Source organism: Oncorhynchus mykiss, chromosome 3 (assembly GCF_057628025.1).
Source record: "Oncorhynchus mykiss isolate SJ-2025 chromosome 3, ASM5762802v1, whole genome shotgun sequence".
Classification (NCBI taxonomy): Eukaryota; Metazoa; Chordata; class Actinopteri; order Salmoniformes; family Salmonidae; genus Oncorhynchus; species Oncorhynchus mykiss.
In genome coordinates, this window is record NC_143024.1 from 87,766,751 (window position 1) to 87,785,994 (window position 19,244).

Below are 19,244 nucleotides of genomic sequence, written 5' to 3' on the forward strand. Positions count from 1 at the left end.
TGTTCATTACATGTCATGAAATATGATTATATATTGACTATGAAACAAATATGACATGGCCTGCTTATGAGTTGCCATGAAAGAAAGTTAGATTAATTCAACTGACAGTGGCGAGAACAGGCGTTTGTAGCTACATGCTTTTGATTAGCGTAAATAATAATAATTGCATGATTTATCATTCTACGGTATGTATGCAATTTCTTAGAATGTTATGAATGACACTGAATCGTAGGAGCTACTAGCTATGTAAAAGTTGGATGGAAGAATGCCCAGTGCTGCTTACCTGAGATGTTAATAATATTTTATTTTTAACCTTTTTATTTAACTAGGCAAGTCAGTTAAGAACAAATTCTTATTCACAATAACAGCCTAGGAACAGTGGGTTAACTGCCTTGTTCAGGGGCAGAATGACAGATTTTTTTACCTTGTCAGCTCAGGGATTCGATCTAGCAAACCTTTCGGTTACTGGCCCAACGCTCTAACCACAAGGATACCTGCCGCTCCTTCACCCATATTTTATTTGAGCTAAAAAAGTAGTTTGTCGTTCCAGTAATTGGCTACACCGCTACATGGTAAAACAGTAGTGTGTAGTTCCAGTAGTTAGCTACACCACTCATGTTTTGTGTGGACCCCAGGAGGAGTAGCTGCTGCTTTTGCAACAGCTAATGGGCATCCTAATAAAATATCACCTCACCTCATCCACCCCAAACTATACCACCTCACACTGTAAAATATATTGTGCCCCTTTTACTTAAAAAAAATCTAGGTAACTATTTGCATCAACCTTTTAAGTAAATCCAACAAGGAGGATATTTTAAGTATAACATACTTTGCTTTTAGTGCATTTAAAACTCAAATATATTAAGTGCATACAACTGGATCTCAAATTGCTTTCATTCAACTTAATTTGATCAGGTTCAGTACAGTTCTTTTGACCTGCTGAAGTCCTTCAAGTCCCAGAGCTAATGTTTTATAAGTTTGATATACCTAATGTAATCAGTTACAGAACTAATATTGTTTGTTTAATTTGCTGAATTTATTCAGTATCGTAATTGATATTCTATGTTTTTTGCTCAGTTAAGTATGGTACTCAGGTTAGTAAAATGTATTTAAGTTGTTTTCCTACTAATTAAATATATACTCACAACTATACTTAAAAAAACAAATAGTTACCTCAATATACTTGGAATAATTTACCAAAAAAAATATATATTTCTATACAAGGGAATATGCAAAAAGAATCGGTTTTCAACTTCAACACCTTTTTAATTTTGAATAAAGGTTTTCTTCAAACTTCAATCTCAAATTGCCCCTTAAACCCTACTCTTTTAGCATTTGTGGAGAGTTCATTATTTTGTAATCTGTAAGAATTCTGGGTATAACTCCACCTTGCCTCCTTAGGTAAAGTTGCATCCAGATAGCTTGCACCAGACTACAAATAATTTCAGATCTTCACACCTGCATAAAGTTTAGGTGATAGTTTGGGATTAGCACTTTGACCTCACATTTTGTACATTTTGGCAAGAATTCTCTGGTGGTCTGTGTGCCCCTTAACAAAGCAATACTTTAACAGAAACGTAAATTAACAATGTATCTAGACTTTACACATAGGACAAAATGAGGATACAACCTCATTCAAACTGTTTTAGATTAATCAAAACATGGGTTTTCAAAACATACATTGCACATTTTGTTACAAAATATATGCCAAATTGTCCCTTAAACCTGACTCCACAAGTGAAGCCCATATGGACATATTATTTTGACAGGATTAATATTCTGGGTATACCTCCACCTTGCCTCCTTAGGTAAAGTTACATCCAGATAGCTTGTACCTGACTACAAATAATCTCAGAAATCCACTAGTGCATATGAAGTACGTTTTAAAACAAAGCTGTTTTTTAAAACAGGAATTGACAATGTCTCGTATAACTTCACCTGAAAAAGAGCATCATGTAAACTGTAGCTCCTATACCACCTAGCATCTAGCTTTTCAGCTTTCTAAGTAGGGTTTAGACCACAGTTTGTGAGTGGCCCTTTGAGATTTCTCATAGATATCTTTAGATATCTCTGAAAACAAGTAACTTCATCTTTAGAGCTTGGACGCGTGGGGAGGTCCTGAGATCATCAAGTTCCAAGAATAGTTTTTGGAACACCTCAAAGGCATCTTTCAGTTCTTGGGGTACCTTAGATTTAAGCAATAGATGAGGCCCAAAAGCAAGGTACATGACTGTGCAATACTGTGAATACCAGCCAGGACCTATGCTCCTTCGATGCAGATCGTATGCTCTATATTCTTGTGCAGATACTTCACAGTGAACACCTTCATCACATGCTGAACGAGGTCCTCTCGGATCATGGTGTCGTCAGCATCCGGAGTGAAAAAATTAAGAAATAACAGATTAGGCTGTTACATTATCTGTGCATCTTGAGGAGAGGGAAACAAAGGAAGATGCCTCATTTCGAGATAAAGAAGGATACAAAAATAAAAACCTTTACCTTGTATTCTGTAATAAGGTCTTCAACCCTCTCACTGAGGTATATGAAGGCCACGGATCACAATGTGTCTTCTTTCCTGGCTGGTGTTGCACTATAATATGTTATACAAATAATTGCATTTAATACCGGCAACTAAATACATACAGTATACCCTATGTATTTTTGTGGTGTTACTGTGCTGTTTTATTTTCCGGAATTCCGTGTTAACTTTTTGTTGCCTAACGTGTTCAATCCATTTGGTTGCTAACTAGCTAGTAGCATGCCCACCACGAGCTAACTATACAGACATCACGTCCGTTAACTAGGTAGTAGCATGCCCACCACGAGCTAACTATACAGACATCATGGCCGTTAACTAGCTAGCTTATCAACGTGAAAATATATAAACGTACTCTGGCAATATAGCTAGCTAAAGGCTTTTCGAATATTATTTAACGTTTTCCACCAATATTTCCAATATTTCTGACATTTCTTCTAAAATATGTGGAGAGCGATCGAAACAACTAGATTCCAAGTGATAATTTGGTCCTTACCTGCCACATGGCCGTTCCAGAGGAGAATGATCAAGACGATGTCCGTTGAAATGTTCCGAGCACAATTGAAGTTCATAACTAGATCTAGCATGTCAGTCCAACATAATAATAATTTGAATATGATATTTTTAAGTTGTGACTTAGAAATATTTGTTCAAATTTAGCAGCACATTACCTTGGATTTTTTATTTGCAAATGCCAGTCTTTCAACACATATATAAATAAATGTATTCAAAACTGTAAGTAAAACCAAAAACGTAATATTTGAAGTAAAAATCTATTATTTTCTTTTGCAATATTTACTAAGCCCGTGGCTCATTTTTTACAGTGTAGCCCACCTCACCCTAGCTGAGGTGAAGGTTGAAAGAGCAGTCAAGCTTAACCAAAAGAGACATAGGCTCCACCTTAGCGTGCGATGGTGTAGCTTAGTGGTAGTTTAAATTATAGTCAAACGTGGTAATATTTTCAGTCGTTAGCTACACTGTAAAATTTGTAATTAACTACTGGAACTACACACTACTGTTTTACCATGTAGCTCACTACTGGAACTACAATTACTGGAACTACAATTAAGAGCAAAATGTGTCACTCTGTTCTGGACCAGCTGCAGCTTAACTAGGTCTTTCCTTGAAGCACTGGACCACACAATTGGACAATAAGATTAGACAAAACTAGAGCCTGCAGAACTTGCAGATGGGTGAGGGATAGCAACAGGGGGGGTTAAATGAACCACATGCCCTATCCCCAGGAACCAGCTGGGACTGGGTTTGCAATGGTGATGTACAGTACATGGCAGGCTGACACATATACACAAGGCAACATCAAACACAGACATTACGGCCGTGTGAACAAACGCAGGTTCACCCACGCTAGCATGTGCGGGGGGGGAGAGGGCACATTGTGACCACATACTTGGATTAGGTAAATGTGTGCCCAAGATGGATCATTGTTAACTGGTGATGTTGGATGGAAGAACATGTTATATAGGTTCCAGAAGACCAGCTGTGGGAATGGAGAAGTCTGCTAGCTGTATGTGTACTCTCACCTCTTATCTGGCACAGCCTGCAGTCTTCTGTCTGCAGTTTACTCAGAGCCCTATTGAAGAGAGTACAAACACATCTGTAGGCCTCTCCTGAATTCCCAGCGCCATCCATTCTTGTTTGTCTTGCTTGTTTAACAAATGTAAATGCAATCCATAACCTTTTTACTGCGCTCAATTGCCATTCATACAATGGACAGATAAAATGTGTGTGCCGAAAAGACGGCACTGTTCAGGCCCACATGTTTGTGTTGAGTATAGATAGTTGTCAAAAGCAATATACTTCAAAGTTGTGCTTTTGCTTGTTTACAGGTGTCCTTTTCTCAGTTGAAGCAGAGATTTAGAACACATGCTTGTGTGCCTGAACAGTAAAGACACTTGCACATTGTCTCAACCCGATGAATGCAGTTTGAACATGTCAAACTGGACAAAACATTAATCAAACAGAAAAGTGAATCACACCAATCTGACTTTTTTTGTGCCGTATGTATGGCGGTGTGCCAGCACCTTGAGTCCAAAACAGAGCAAGTAGGAAATGTGTAGTTACAGTTGTGGACACCCAGAAGAACAGGGAATTCCTCTGTCACTGCTCATCCATATATTTTATACTTAGATATTCTCATCCAATTCCTTTACTAGAATCTGTGTATTATTAGGTTTTGATGTGGAATTTGTTAGGTATTGGGTTTTGTTGTGGCATTGTTAGATATTACCTGTTAGATACTGCTGCACTGTCGGATCTAGAAGCATAAGCATTTCACTACACTCGCAATAACATCTGCTAACCATGTGTATGTGACCAATTTGATTTGAATTACTTTGATTTTACAGAGAGATCATCTGTGTTAGTGAGCTTGACAGTACAGTATTCTACTCATATGAACATACTATCTTGACGATAGCATCAATATCACACTTCGATATCATCGATGAGCTAACCACCTCCGTCACCGGCTTCATTAGGAAATGCATCGGTGTGAAAGGAAGGCCCGGAATATGTTGTGTGTATGTATTGATACAGTGCCTTGCAAAAGTATTCACCCCTCTTGCTGTTTTTTTCTTATTTTGTTGCATTACAACATTTTTAAATACATTTTTATTTGGATTTCATGTAATAAACGTACACAAAATAGTCCAAATTGGTCAAGTGAAAAAATTAACTTGTTTAAAAAAATTCCTGGACCCCAGGAGATTCTACTCAGACCTTGTAGAGTGAAGCATCTCCAGTAGTTTTTTGGACATTAGCCTGTAGCGTAAAGACATCAGTACAGATTTGAGGGATGGCATCCAGTCATGTTCTGTGTCAGGGTAACTCAAAGAAGAAAGACCACATCCAGAGTGTCACTGTCATGCTTAAAAATAACCAAACCCTGACTGACACACAGACACACACACTTCAAATCAATTGTTTGTGTCATATGCGCCAAATATAACAGGTGAACTGCTTGCTTATACAAGCCCTTAACCAATAATGCTTTAAGAAGTTAAGAAAAATGTGTTAAGTAAAAAACTGAAAATAAAAGTAACAAATAGTTAAATAGCAGCAGTAGAATAACAATGGCGAGGCTATATACAGGGGGTACCGGTACAGAGTCAATGTGGAGACTATATACAGGGGGTACCGGTACAGAGTCAATGTGGAGGCTATATACAGGGGGTACAGGTACAGAGTCAATGTAGAGGCTATATACAGGGGGTACCGGTACAGAGTCAATGTGGAGGCTATATACAGGGGGTACAGGTACAGAGTCAATGTGGAGGCTATATACAGGGGGTACCGGTACAGAGTCAATGTGGAGGCTATATACAGGGGGTACCGGTACAGAGTCAATGTGGAGGCTATATACAGGGGTTACCGGTACAGAGTCAATGTGGAGGCTATATACAGGGGGTACCGGTACAGAGTCAATGTGGAGGCTATATACAGGGGGTACCGGTACAGAGTCAATGTGTGGGGGCACCAGTTAGTCGAGGTAATTTAGGTACAGTGCCTTGCAAATGTATTCACCTCCTTGGCATTTTTCATATTTTGTTGCATTAAAAACCTTTAATTTAAATGGATTTTTATTTGAATTTCATGTAATGCACATACACAAAATAGTCCAAATTGGTGAAGTTAAAGAAAAACATTTTAAAAAGGAAAAGTGGTGCGTGCATATGTATTCACCCCCTTTGCTTTGAAGCCCCTAAATAAGATCTGGTGCAAACAATTATCTTCAGAAATCACATGATTAGTTAAATAAAGTCCACCTGTGTGCAATCTGTGTCACATGATCTCAGTATATGTATACACACGCACCTGTTCTGAAAGGCCCCAGAGGCCCCAAGCAAATGACACCATGAAGACCAAGGAGCTCTCCAAACAGGTCAGGGACAAAGTTGTGGAGAAGTACAGATCAGGGTTGGGTTATAAAAAAATCTGAAACTTTGAACAGAGCACCAATAAATCCATTATTTAAAAAAATGGGAAGAATATGGCAGCACAAACCTGCCAAGAGGACCGCCCACCAAAACTCACAGACCAGACAAGAAGGGCATTAATCAGAGGCAACAGAGACCAAAGATAAAACTGAAGGAGCTGCAAAGCTCTACAGCGGAGATTGGAGTATCTGTCCATTGGACCACTTTTAAGCCGTACAATCCACAGAGCTGGGCTTTACGGCTGAGTGGCAGAAAAAAGCCATTGCTTAAAGAAAGAAATAAGCAAACACATGTGGTGTTCACCAAAAGGCATGTGGGAGACTCCCCAACATATGGAAGAAGGTACTCTGGTTAGATGAGACTAAATTTGATATTTTTGCCATCAAGGAAAATGCTATGTCTGGCGCAACCCAACACCTCTCATCACCCCGAGAACACCAGCATCATGCTGTGGGGAAACTGATAAAAATTGAAGGAATGATGGGTTGCTTTAAATACAGGGAAATTCTTGAGGGAAACCTGTTTGTCTTCCAGAGATTTGAGACTGGGACGGAGGTTCACCTTCCGGCAGGACAATGACCCTAAGCATACTGATAAAGCAACACTCGAGTCGTTTAAGGGAAAACATTTTAAATGTCTTGGAATGGCCTAGTCAAAGCTCAGACCTCAATCTAATTGAGAATCTGTGGTATGACTTAAAGATTTACTGTACACCAGCGGAACCCATTCCACATGAAGGAGCAGGAGCAGTTTTGCCTTGAAGAATGGGCAAAAATCGCAGTGGCTAGATGTGCCAAGCTTATAGAGACGACATTCCCCAAGAGACTTGCAGCGCTAATTGCTGCAAAAGGTGGCTTTTCAAAGTATTAACTTGGGGGGGGGTGAATAGTTTATGCACGCTCAAGTTTTTTCGTCTTTATTTCTGGTTTGTTTCACAAGAAAAAATATTTTGCATCTTCAAAAAGGTAGGCACTGTGTAAATCAAATGACACAACCCCTCCCCCAAAAATATATTTTAATTCCAGGTTGTAAGGCAACAAAATAGGAAAAATGCCAAGGGTGGCCACTCTAATTGTCACGTTCATCAAATGGAGGAGACCAAGGCGCAGCGTGATATGAATACATGTTCTATATTTAATGAAGAAAGAACACTAAAACAAACTTACAAAACGTGACACTATATATAAACAGTGAAGACACAGGCAACTAGACAGACAATAACCCACGAAATACCCAGAGAAGATGGCTGCCTAAATATGGTTCCCAATCAGAGACAACAATGAACAGCTGCCTCTAATTGAGAACCAATCTAGGCAACCACAGACATACATAAACACCTAGATGGTAAACAACCCCATAAACCTACAAAAAACCCTAGACAGTAAAAAACACATCACCCATGTCACACCCTGACCTAACCAAAATATATAAAGAAAACAAAGAATACTCAGGTCAGGGCGTGACACTAATACAGTGGGGCAAAATAGTATTTAGTCAGCCACCAATTGTGCCAGTTTTCCCACTTAAAAAGATGAGGCCTGTAATTTTCATCATAGGTACACTTCAACTTTGACAGACAAAATGAGGAGAAAAAATCCAGAAAATCACATTGTAGGATTTTTAATGAATTTATTTGCAAATTATGGGAGAAAATAAGTATTTGGTCAATAACAAAAGTTTAATTCGTTTTTAATTAGTTTAGTTTCAATTACAGAAATGCTCATATAAAAAATTCTGAAAACAAAACATATTTTACATAGGTTTTAAAGATTAACTGCTTGTCAAACCAACCAGTGTCATATTTATAAAATGCTTTTCGGCGAAAGCATACCTAGCCCAGAACATACCTAGCCCAGAATATAGTCCAGTTGACAAATTATTACAAACATTAACCAGTCAAGCAGAAGCGTTACAAATCTCAGAAATAGAGAAAATGAATCCCTTACCTTTGATCTTCATATGGTGGCAATCAGAAGACATTCATTTACTCAATAAATGTTCCTTTTGTTCGATGAAGTCTCTTTATATCCAAAAACCTCAGTTTTGTTCACGTGTTTTCTTCAGTAATCCACAGGCTCAAACTCAGTCAAAACAATCAGATAAAAAAAATCAAAATTGCATCCGTAAAGTTCATAGAAACATGTCAAACGATGTTTATATTCAATCCTCAGGTGTTTTTTTTTTGTTGCCTAAATGATCTATAATATTTCAACCGGACAATAACGTCGTCAATATAAAAGGTAAACGAGTAATGCACATGCGCCTGAAAAAACTTGGCGTCCCGTTAGGGTCCACTCGTTCAGACTGGTCTTACTCCCTCATTTATAAGAATAAAAGCCTGAAACGATTTCTAAAGACTGTTGACATCTAGTGGAAGGCATAGGAACTGCAAATGGAGTCCTAAGTCAATGGATACTGTAATGACATTGAATAGAAAACTACAAAACCCCCCAAAAAACGACTTCCTGAATGGATTTTTCTCAGGTTTTCGCCTGCTAAATCAGTTATGTTATACTCACAGACACTAGTTTAACAGTTTTGGAAACTTTAGAGTGTTCTCTATCCAAATCTACCAGTTATATGCATATCATCTTATGGGCCCGAGTTTAATTTGGGCATGCTTTTCATCCAAAATTCAGAATGCTGCCCCCTACCCTAGAGAGGTTAACAAGTTAGAAATGATTTAAACACAGTTTGCTGTAGGCTACTATTTACTAGTTAACATAAAATTATGTCATATAAAATATATTCACCCCACCCAGTATTGTAATCAAGACGTACCAGAAAGCATGTAATCCTTGGCTTAGACAGTGTAGTAGTGTGGGCTCAGTAATATCTCATTAGTGTGCAAGATCTTGAGAATCAGCTATACATGTGATGGAAGAGTGCACTGTACATGTGATGTTAGAATGTACTGTGCATGCAGAGGGTTGCAGTTCCATTGAATTGGGGATAGTTTAACCAAAATATGCCACAAGACCTAGAATTGCCTCATGTGTATCCCACAACAAAGGTTCACTGTTATAAGCAAACATTTTGTTGATGAATTCAAGCAACATTCACAAAATTCCAGGGCTTAACTTCCCATGGAAAATTTCCGGAGAATTACACTACTTACCTACTTACAAGGCACCCAGAACTTTGTCCTTGATACCTCCGTCTCTTCTTTCTGTGAATGACAGGGATGAGGGCCTTGTCGGGCATCTGAAGTATATCCTTCTCTTCTGATTCATCTCCTTCGGTGCCATAAAGAAACAGAACACAATGTTGACTAAGAAAATAAATACAGAACCTCTTACTAGCTGGTGTCTCAGGAGGAGCCAGTTCTGAGGTTAGAGCTTCTTGTATGGCAGAGTGAACCTCCCACTGTGCCAGTCCCATAATACAAGAGGAAGGAAGAATGGGTGTAGGGTCTGAGTTAATGGTAGGAAGGTCAAACTGGCACTAGAGAGCATCAGCTTTTACGTTTTTCTTTCCCGGGGATGTAAGTAACATGAAAATGGAAGCGTGTGAAGAAGAGAGCCCAGCGGGCTTGTCTGGAGTTTAACCTCTTGTCACCTCTATATTCCAGATTAAGATTATCTGTTAGGATGAGAAAGGGATGTTGTGCGCCCTCCAACCAGTGGCACCACTCCTCGAGGGCCAACCTGATTGCGAGGAGTTCTGTTCCCCACATCGTAATTCCTCTCAACATGTTGTGTAAATCAAATGACACAAACCCCCCAAAAATCCATTTTAATTCCAGGTTGAAAGGCAACAAAATAGGAAAAATGCCAAGGGGATTAATAATTTCACAAGCCACTGTACATACTGTATTGAGACCCAAACACTGGATACTTTAATAAATGGATCACTAGTCACTTTAAACAATGCCGCTTTAAATAGTGCCACTTTAATAATGTTTACATATCTTACATTACTCAAATCATGTGCATATATTGTATTTTATACCATCTACAGCACCTTGCCTATGCTGCTTGGCCATCACTCATCCATATACTTACATTTACATATTCTCATTCACCCCTTTAGATTTGTGTGTATTAGGTAGTTGTTGGGGAATTGCTGGATTACTTGTTAGATATTACTGCATTGTTGGAACTGGAAGCACAAGCATTTCGCTACACTCAACATCTGCTAACCATGTGTATGTGACCAATACAATTTAATTTGATTTAACATAACTGTTTGTTATTTGACATGTCAAATGAAAAGCTTATTTAATAAAGATTAGCCACAATCGTGGACTTTGCCGTTTGCCTTCAAAATAAAAGTATGTCATTGACAGTGATGCAAATGAATACAAATAGTAGAATTATGCCTTAGCTGAATACATCATGCTAAACGAGGTTGGAATTTTTGTTAATTTGACAAATATTTGTTAAAACCACACTGGATGTATTATACTTTAGAATTGCATTGGGGGCATACTTATTTCACTGTACAGCCTTACCTATGGATTGTGAATCAACGACATGGGGTATCAGTCTACTCAGTGACACACAGACAACATTAACATCGTAGCTCTTTTTGCAGGACTCTGAAACAACTGTGAATTGAGCCACATTTATTGTCAACCTATGTGTATTGAACACTATTCCCGAGGTAAAACAATACTGTGTGGATGTTTTGGAGTCTGATAAATCTGAGGAGGACGTTGGGAAAAAATATATTGGGTAGACTGTTACCCCCATTTCATTGATCCCCAATCCTTAGGTAAAGCTGTACAGTGCAATATGAATGTCAATACACACAATAGGTTGATTGGGAAGGTGATTTCACACAGTCACAGTCCTGCGATAAGTGCTACAGTGCGAATATTTGCGTAAACTCTTCAGTCATTGCTTCACATTCCAACCTTGTTTAACATGATCTAGTCTAAATATGGAATGATTCCACCAATTGTAACCTTCTGCATCACTTTCAAATAGGTACTTTTATTTTGAAGGCAAACCGCAAATTCCACTATTGTGCCTAATCCTTATTGTGGCTAGCTTAACACATAGACCGGTCCGGTTGAGCCTAACTAAGGCAGATGAAGCTAGCTGGCTGCTTATAACCTTAGCTTTGGACAACAGGGTTAAGTAGCTGGCTGCTTATAACCTTAGCTTTGGACAACAGGGTTAAGTAGCTGGCTAGCTATGTATTTTCTTGTACTGTAGTTCAATTTCAATAGGCGAACAAAAAGTGGCTACCTAGCTAATACTTACAAGGATTCCTAAATCATTTCTAAGAATCGTGAAAATGACTGCAGTTTCTACTGGTAATTGTTTTCTGGCTGGTTGTATTGAGCTAGCTAACTACACCGGAAGTTGCAGTCGAACAAATAATGCTTTATTACCAACTCGGTATTATAAACACATTGTTTGTGGCCGGTGTCTGCTTGTTTGCAGACTTTTTTTGTACAGCGTTGAGAGTGCTACTGATGGTAGTGGTGGCACTTGGCTTGCACGTGCAAATTCAGAACACCCAACATACTATAATAGAACTGTGTGTTATTTGACGTGTCAAATGAAAAGCTTGTTTAACGCGTCAAATAGTGTTATTGTCAAATAGTGTTATTGTCAAATAGTGTTATTTGACATGCAAAGACCCAAACGGCGTTCCATAGTATGTCGTGAAGCTCATAGCAGTGACGCTATTCCTGTGTAACTCTGGTAGGGCAATATCTGAACAATAGCGCACTTGGTAACGTTAGTGTGTACCGGTGCTCGACCAGTCGCGAAAGCCAACATCACCCACGACAGAGAACGGTTGATTGTCAAGGGCAATGAATTCCATTATCTTGCCGTTAATGGATTTCGCCTTTGAGTTGTCTCTCTGCAATGTTCTTACTCTTTCAAGTGACTGCTCGACTTGTTGACTGCTCGATCCACACAGCAGACATTGTGGGCTAGGTTAAGAATGCTGTGTTGCACGTGTAGCGCAAAATTTTACAAGGCGTCAATACGTCATATATTATATATATATATATATATATATATATATATATATATATATATATATATATATATATATATATATATATATATATATATATATATATACGTCTATATATATATATATATATATATATATATATATATATATATATATATATATATATATATATATATATATATATATATATATATATATAGACGTCAGCTAAACTAGACATCGGGCTGATACCGATGTTGGCATTTTTAGCTATTATCGGCCGATTCCCGATATGTTCACCGATATATTGTGCATCCCTACTCTATACTGTAAGTCACTCTGCATAAGAGCATCTGCTAAATGAGTAAAATGAACAGACCCCTGTTGGTTGGTCCTTCATCACCTTAGCAAACACCACCCACTTCTAGTCTGTGACCCTCACAACAGACCCCTTCTTGACTTCAAAGCCCAGATCAAAGCCTCTGGAGGCCAATGAGATCTAAAGGGTTAGGCCGCCTCAGCTCTAGAAACCCACTGTGATTATGTACTTTGGTAGATGATTTGTATTTGTCTCATTATGGCGTCTGTGAGCACAGCCCTACGGAACTCCCAATTACGGCCAGTTGTGATACAGCCTGGAATCGAACCAGGGTCTGTAGTGACACCTCTAGCACTGAGATGCAGTGCCTTAGAACGCTGCGCCACTCGGGAGCCTTGAAATTTGTTGTATAACTACAGCTGTGTTTAGACAGGCTGCCCAATTCTGCTATTGTTTTCCACTAATTGGTCTTTCGACCAATCAGATCAGCTCGTTTGCCGATAATTGGGCAAAATATCAGAATTGGGCTCCTGTGTAAACGCAGCCCGGCATTGGGACTGTCTCTCAGATGAAGGAAGGACAGAAGTGTGTTAGTAGAGGGACCAGCAGTGCGTTAGCCTCACTTCCTCTCTCAGCACTTTGCTACATCGACCCTGAGTTGGTTGCCGTAGTGATAGGTCCCCTTGTGTATACATAGTACTAACTAGCACAAGGTTTCCCAAACTGATGCAACTTGTGTTATCGGCGGTATGTTTGTTTATTCCATGTGTAACTCAGTGTTGTTTTTGTCGCACTGCTTTGCTTTCTTGGCCAGGTCGCAGTTGTAAATGAGAACTTGTTCTCAACTGGCCTACCTGGTTAAATAAAGGTGATCTCAACTGGCCTACCTGGTTAAATAAAGGTGTTCTCAACTAGCCTACCTGGTTAAATAAAGGTGTTCTCAACTGGCCTACCTGGTTAAATAAAGGTGATCTCAACTGGCCTACCTGGTTAAATAAAGGTGTTCTCAACTGGCCTACCTGGTTAAATAAAGGTGATCTCAACTGGCCTACCTGGTTAAATAAAGGTGATCTCAACTGGCCTACCTGGTTAAATAAAGGTGTTCTCAACTAGCCTACCTGGTTAAATAAAGGTGTTCTCAACTGGCCTACCTGGTTAAATAAAGGTGTTCTCAACTGGCCTACCTGGTTCAATAAAGGTGTTCTCAACTAGCCTCCCTGGTTAAATAAAAGTGATCTCAACTGGCCTACCTGGTTAAATAAAGGTGTTCTCAACTGGCCTACCTGGTTAAATAAAGGTGTTCTCAACTAGCCTACCTGGTTAAATAAAGGTGAAATAAAAATATAATAAAATTGTAACTGTAACTGACCCGTTTCGAACCCCGGTGAATGGTCTGCACTGTGACAACTTGCTGACACGCTGAAAGTTAGTTTATTTTGGTAAATATTGTAATACATTGGAATAATTAGATACCTAGCAACTTGATATAAGTAGCTTGATTATGAAGCGCTTGTAAGAGCTGAATCTGTGACATTGACAACATGTAATTACACAGTTCCCACTTTCTCTCTGTCTTGCTCTCTCTCTCTCTCTCTCTCTCTCTCTCTGTCTTGCGCTCTCGCTCTGTCTCGCTCACTCTCATCTCTCTCTCTCTCTCTGTCTTGCGCTCTCGCTCTGTCTCGCTCACTCTCATCTCTCCCTCTGTCTCTTGCGCTGTCTCTCTCTCGCTCTGTCTTGCTCTCTTTCTCTCTCTCTTTCTCTCTCTCTTGCTCTCTCTCTCTCTCTGTCTCGCTCGATCTGTCTTGCTCTCTCTCTCTTGCTCTCTCTCTCTCTCTGTCTCGCTCGCTCTGTCTTGCTCTCTCTCTCTGTCTCTGTCTTGCTCTCTCTCTCTCTGTCTTGCGCTCTCGCTCTGTCTCGCTCACTCTCATCTCTCCCTCTGTCTCTTGCGCTGTCTCTCTCTCGCTCTGTCTTGCTCTCTTTCTCTCTCTGTCTTTCTCGCTCTGTCTTGCGCTCTCTCTCTCTCTCTCTCTCTCTCTCTCTCTCTCTCTCTCTCTCTCTCTCTCTCTGTCTTGCGCGCTCTCTCAATTCAATTAACTTCAATTCAATTTGCTTTATTGGCATGAAGTAACAATGTACATATTGCCAAAGCTTATTTTGGATATTTACAATATAAAAATGATAATCAAAATTGTCAACGGTACAACAGTAACAACAATAACCAAGTGATAAAATAACCATACATTCAACAATAACAATAAGCATACAGTAGAGTACATGTGCTGGTTGATTGTTCTGTCAGACACTGTCCCTCAACTTATGGCAGGCAGCAATGTAGTGCGCTGCCAACCCACAGCTCTCTGCGTCCTCCCCCAACAGGACAGGTAGCCTACTCTCATCAGACAGGTGAATAAGGGTTTCAAATTTGTTTTATATTTTTGACATTTTGTCAGGAAATGCAGCTCTGTCTCAGGTTCTGCTGTTGCGCAGTGGTTGCACAGCCTTTCCTCTACAGGGAGCCAGGTTTTCCTGTGTCTACCCTGCTCAATGGCAAGGCTGTGCTCACTGAGCCTGTACTTTGTGAAGGTTTTGATCAGTAACCATTGTCAAATATTTAGCCACAGTGTACTGTCGATTTAGGGCCAGATAGCACTGCATTTTGCTTTGTGTTTGTGCTTGTTTTTCCACAATAAGCAATATAGTTTTGACTGTGTTGTAATTTGGTTTATCCTGATTGATTGGATGTTCTGCTCTTGAGGCTTCAGTGTGTTAGTAGAACAGGTTTGTGAACTCCGCCCCAGGACCAGCTGGATGAGGGGACTCTTTTCTTTGCTCAGCTCTTGGCATTGCAGGGCTTGGTAATTGTACATATCTGTCTCTCTCTCTCTCGCTCTCTTTCTCTCAATTTCAATATAAGGGGCTTTATTGGCATGGGAAACATATGTTTACATTGCCAAGGTGGCCTTCCTCAATAGCAAGGCTATGCTCACTGAGTCTGTACATAGTCAAAGCTTTCCTTAAGTTTGAGTCAGTCACCGTGGTCAAGTATTCTGTCACTGTGTACTCTCTGTTTAGGGCCAAATAGCATTCTAGTTTGCTCAGTTTTTTTGTTAATTCTTTCCTATGTGTCAAGTAATTATCTTTTTGTTTTCTCGTGATTTGGTTGGGGCTAATTGTGTTTCTGTCCTGGGGCTCTGTGGGGTCTGTTTGTGTTTGTGAGCAGAGCCCCAGGACCAGGTTGCTTAGGGGACTCTTCTTCAGGTTAATATATCTGTAGGTGATGGCTTTGTTATGGAAGGTTTGGGAATCGTTTACTTTTAGGAGGTTGTAGAAGTTAATGGCTCTTTTCTGGATTTTGATATATAGCAGGTATTGGCCTAATTCTGCTCTGCATGAATTATTTGGTGTTTTACATTCCACACAGAGGATATTTTTGCCGAATTCTACATGCAGAGTCTCAATTTGGTGTTTGTCCCATTTTGTGAACTCTTGGTTGGTGAGTGGACCCCAGACCTCACAACCATAAAGTGCAATGGGTTCTATAACTGATTCAAGTATTTTTAGCCAGATCCTAATTGGTATGTCAAATTTTATTTTCCTTTTAATGTCATAACTTCCACAGCTTTGTGGAATTTACCTGTGGTGCTGATGTTTAGGCTGAGGTATGTATAGTTTGTGTGCTCTAGGGCAATGGCGTCAAGATGGAATTTGTTTTCGTGGTCCTGGCAACTGGACCTTTTTTGAACACCATTATTTACTGAGATTTACTGTCAGGGCCCAGGTCTGACTGAATCTGTGCAGAAGATCTAGGTGCTGCTGTAGGCCCTCCTTAGACTCAGTAGACATTTGACTTCAGATTATAGTAGTGTGAGGCCGGGTGCTGCAGACAGTTCTAGTGCCCTCGCCAATTCATTGATATATATGTTGAAGAGGGTGGTGCTTAAGCTGCATCCCTGTCTCACCCCCTGCCCTGTGGAAAGAACTCTCTCTCTCTCTCTCTCTCTGTACAGATTAATGTGAAAGAAGAGGAGGAGGAGGATGAGGACTTTTCCACAGAGGAGCAGGAGAAGGACGAGGACTGGGAGAATGCATTATCAGTGGAGAGGTTCGGGAACATCATCACTGACTCCGCGATCAGCGGCGGAGAAAAAATGGGCCCCAACTACAACGAGAAGGATTTTGAGTGTAAGTCTTTAGTCTTCTTTATCTTCTCTGCTTTTGTAGAACACAAAGTAAACATTCCATGAATGTCTGCTTACTAGTGTTGTCAAGATACTAGAATTGTTATTTCAGTACCGATACCAGGTATACTATCACAATACTTGAGACCATTACCATTACCTAAACGATACCACAAAAAAAGCCTAATTAGTGAAAGAATGCCACTTGCTCCAGACAGATAACCTCGGCTCCTACTCTGTTCAATTGTTGGGCATCTTGTGAGTTCAATATAATTTAATCTGAACATTTTATGTACTTGTTTGTAGTTGAGACAGCCATGTATGCATTAATTTGATCAACTGTACAATCATCCAATCAATTTGACTTGGTTTTCACCCATCTAACTACATAACATAATGGTAATTGTTTATTTGAATGGTAAATCTCTATTGATAAACTGAGTAAATCAAGATGTAGACTAGGTCTATTCACAATACAGGTTAATGCATATTATTCAATAGGAGTGTGTGCATGCATATCATTCAATAGGAGTTTGTGCATGCATATCATTCAATAGGAGTTTGTGCATGCATATCATTCAATATGAGTGTGTGTGCATTGAGTTATTCAGCATGTTTTAGCTGATAGCATGGGGCAACAGATGACAAATGTTCCCTTTAATGTAGGACTTATTTTATCGCCAACTGCTATTAGAACATATTATTTTATTGAAGTGATAAACAACATTTGCATAGAAGAAGCAATCGCTTCTTTTATAAATGTGTGCGCTGTCTCTTTAAGAAAGTAATGACTTCATTTTCTAGGCAGAAAGTGGCTGTGGAATCTGACTTTGTGGCTATGGAATCTAGTGGAAACCAGATGATAGGCAAGGGAGATGAAAAAGTGAATTCAGCTGTAGGAAATTCAGCTGTTAGCTAGCAAGGAAAGTTTGCCTATAAAGCTAGAAGCTACCGGTATCTTCTTGCATTGTAAAGTGTTCTAGCCTGTAGGAACATTGTTTTGAGAACAGCAATTAACAGGTTCCACATGCTGTGTTGCATTATTTAAGTGTGTTAACTTCTGTGCAGAATGAGTGGAGAGCTAATGCAGCCCGGAGAGCTAATGCAGCCCAGACTGCAATCCATTTAACCTATGAAGAGCAAAGAGCTCCACTACCTCATTCATCGCTCTGAGACAGACTTAATCCTCTTGATCACGTGAGACAACATTTGAACATAACAAAAATTCTAGTACCGTTTTATGATTTTTTAAAATCGACAAAGTACCAAAGTTTCGTGCAACACTACTGCTTACCCAGTTTTTTGGGGGTGTTCTCCATAGTTTTTGGAATATCAATTTTTGCCAACAGGAATGTGTTTTGGCTTAAATTATATTTTGGTATCACTTAAAGGAAGTTTTTATCTCCATATCAAACCATTTCTGGGTAGCATGTAAGTACCTTACTTTGATTGTTTTCAATTAAAATGGTCAAAAAGAAAGACATAGCTTCTTAACAAAGAGCAATAATTTTACTAGGACTGTCTGGTAGTGTTCTGAGTGGGAAGGGGGAAACAGGAAACTAACTGTTATCGGCAGAGAGGTTTGGAATTCTCTTTCTTATTGGTTTATTAACTAATGTACTGCCTACTGAGGACAAAACTCCATCCCAGCAAAACAGGCTGAAATTTCAGGCGGTCTTTTCAAACAGCTCTTACACTAAAAGGGCATTATCATAATTTTCACAATTTCATAATATGAATCCAACCTCATAGTGTGGAAATATACACTGAGCAAAAATTATAAACACAACATGCAACAATTTCAAAGATTTTATAAGGAAATCAGTCAATTTAAATAAATTAGCTAGGTCCTGGTGTAGTCATGGCCCTGCCTCCTGCTAGAACCTTCATGGGTGTGGAAATATATGTGTGTGGGATAGGGCTGTTCCTTCTCACTTCATCTGACCTCGGCCGAATTCCTTGCTCCTCCCAAATCCACGACTGTCCTACCTTATCAGTGACTGAAACCAGACCTCCATAGGATCCATGAGATTTAACGGTAACATTTTTTAACAGAATGTAAACTTTCTACCTCCCCCTTTCTCACTCAGTAACTTTCCATAGACCTAGTTATTATCCACACTCCACTGACTCCAACACATACATTCCTTGGACATGTAAAGTAATCAATGGTAACATGAATCTGTGATGGCGGCAGATGAATGTCATGACAACGGGCCTCAGGATCTCGTCATGGCATCTATGTGCATTCAAATTGCCATTGATAAAATACAATTGTGTTCATTGTCCGTAGCTTATGCCTGCCTATAACATAACCCGACTGCCACCATGGGGCA

At 39.5% G+C, this 19,244-nt stretch overlaps 1 protein-coding gene across 2 annotated transcripts in view; it reads left to right on the forward strand.

Moving 5' to 3' along the window:
* Positions 1 to 19,244, forward strand: part of LOC110504803 (anion exchange protein 3) — a 105,407-nt gene that overhangs the window by 23,376 nt on the left and 62,787 nt on the right. For both annotated transcript variants that reach the window (XM_036975226.2, XM_090230417.1), the window contains exon 3: positions 16,738 to 16,912. In XM_036975226.2, the coding sequence (XP_036831121.2) occupies positions 16,738 to 16,912 (175 nt within the window). The remainder of the gene's footprint in view (positions 1 to 16,737; positions 16,913 to 19,244) is intronic.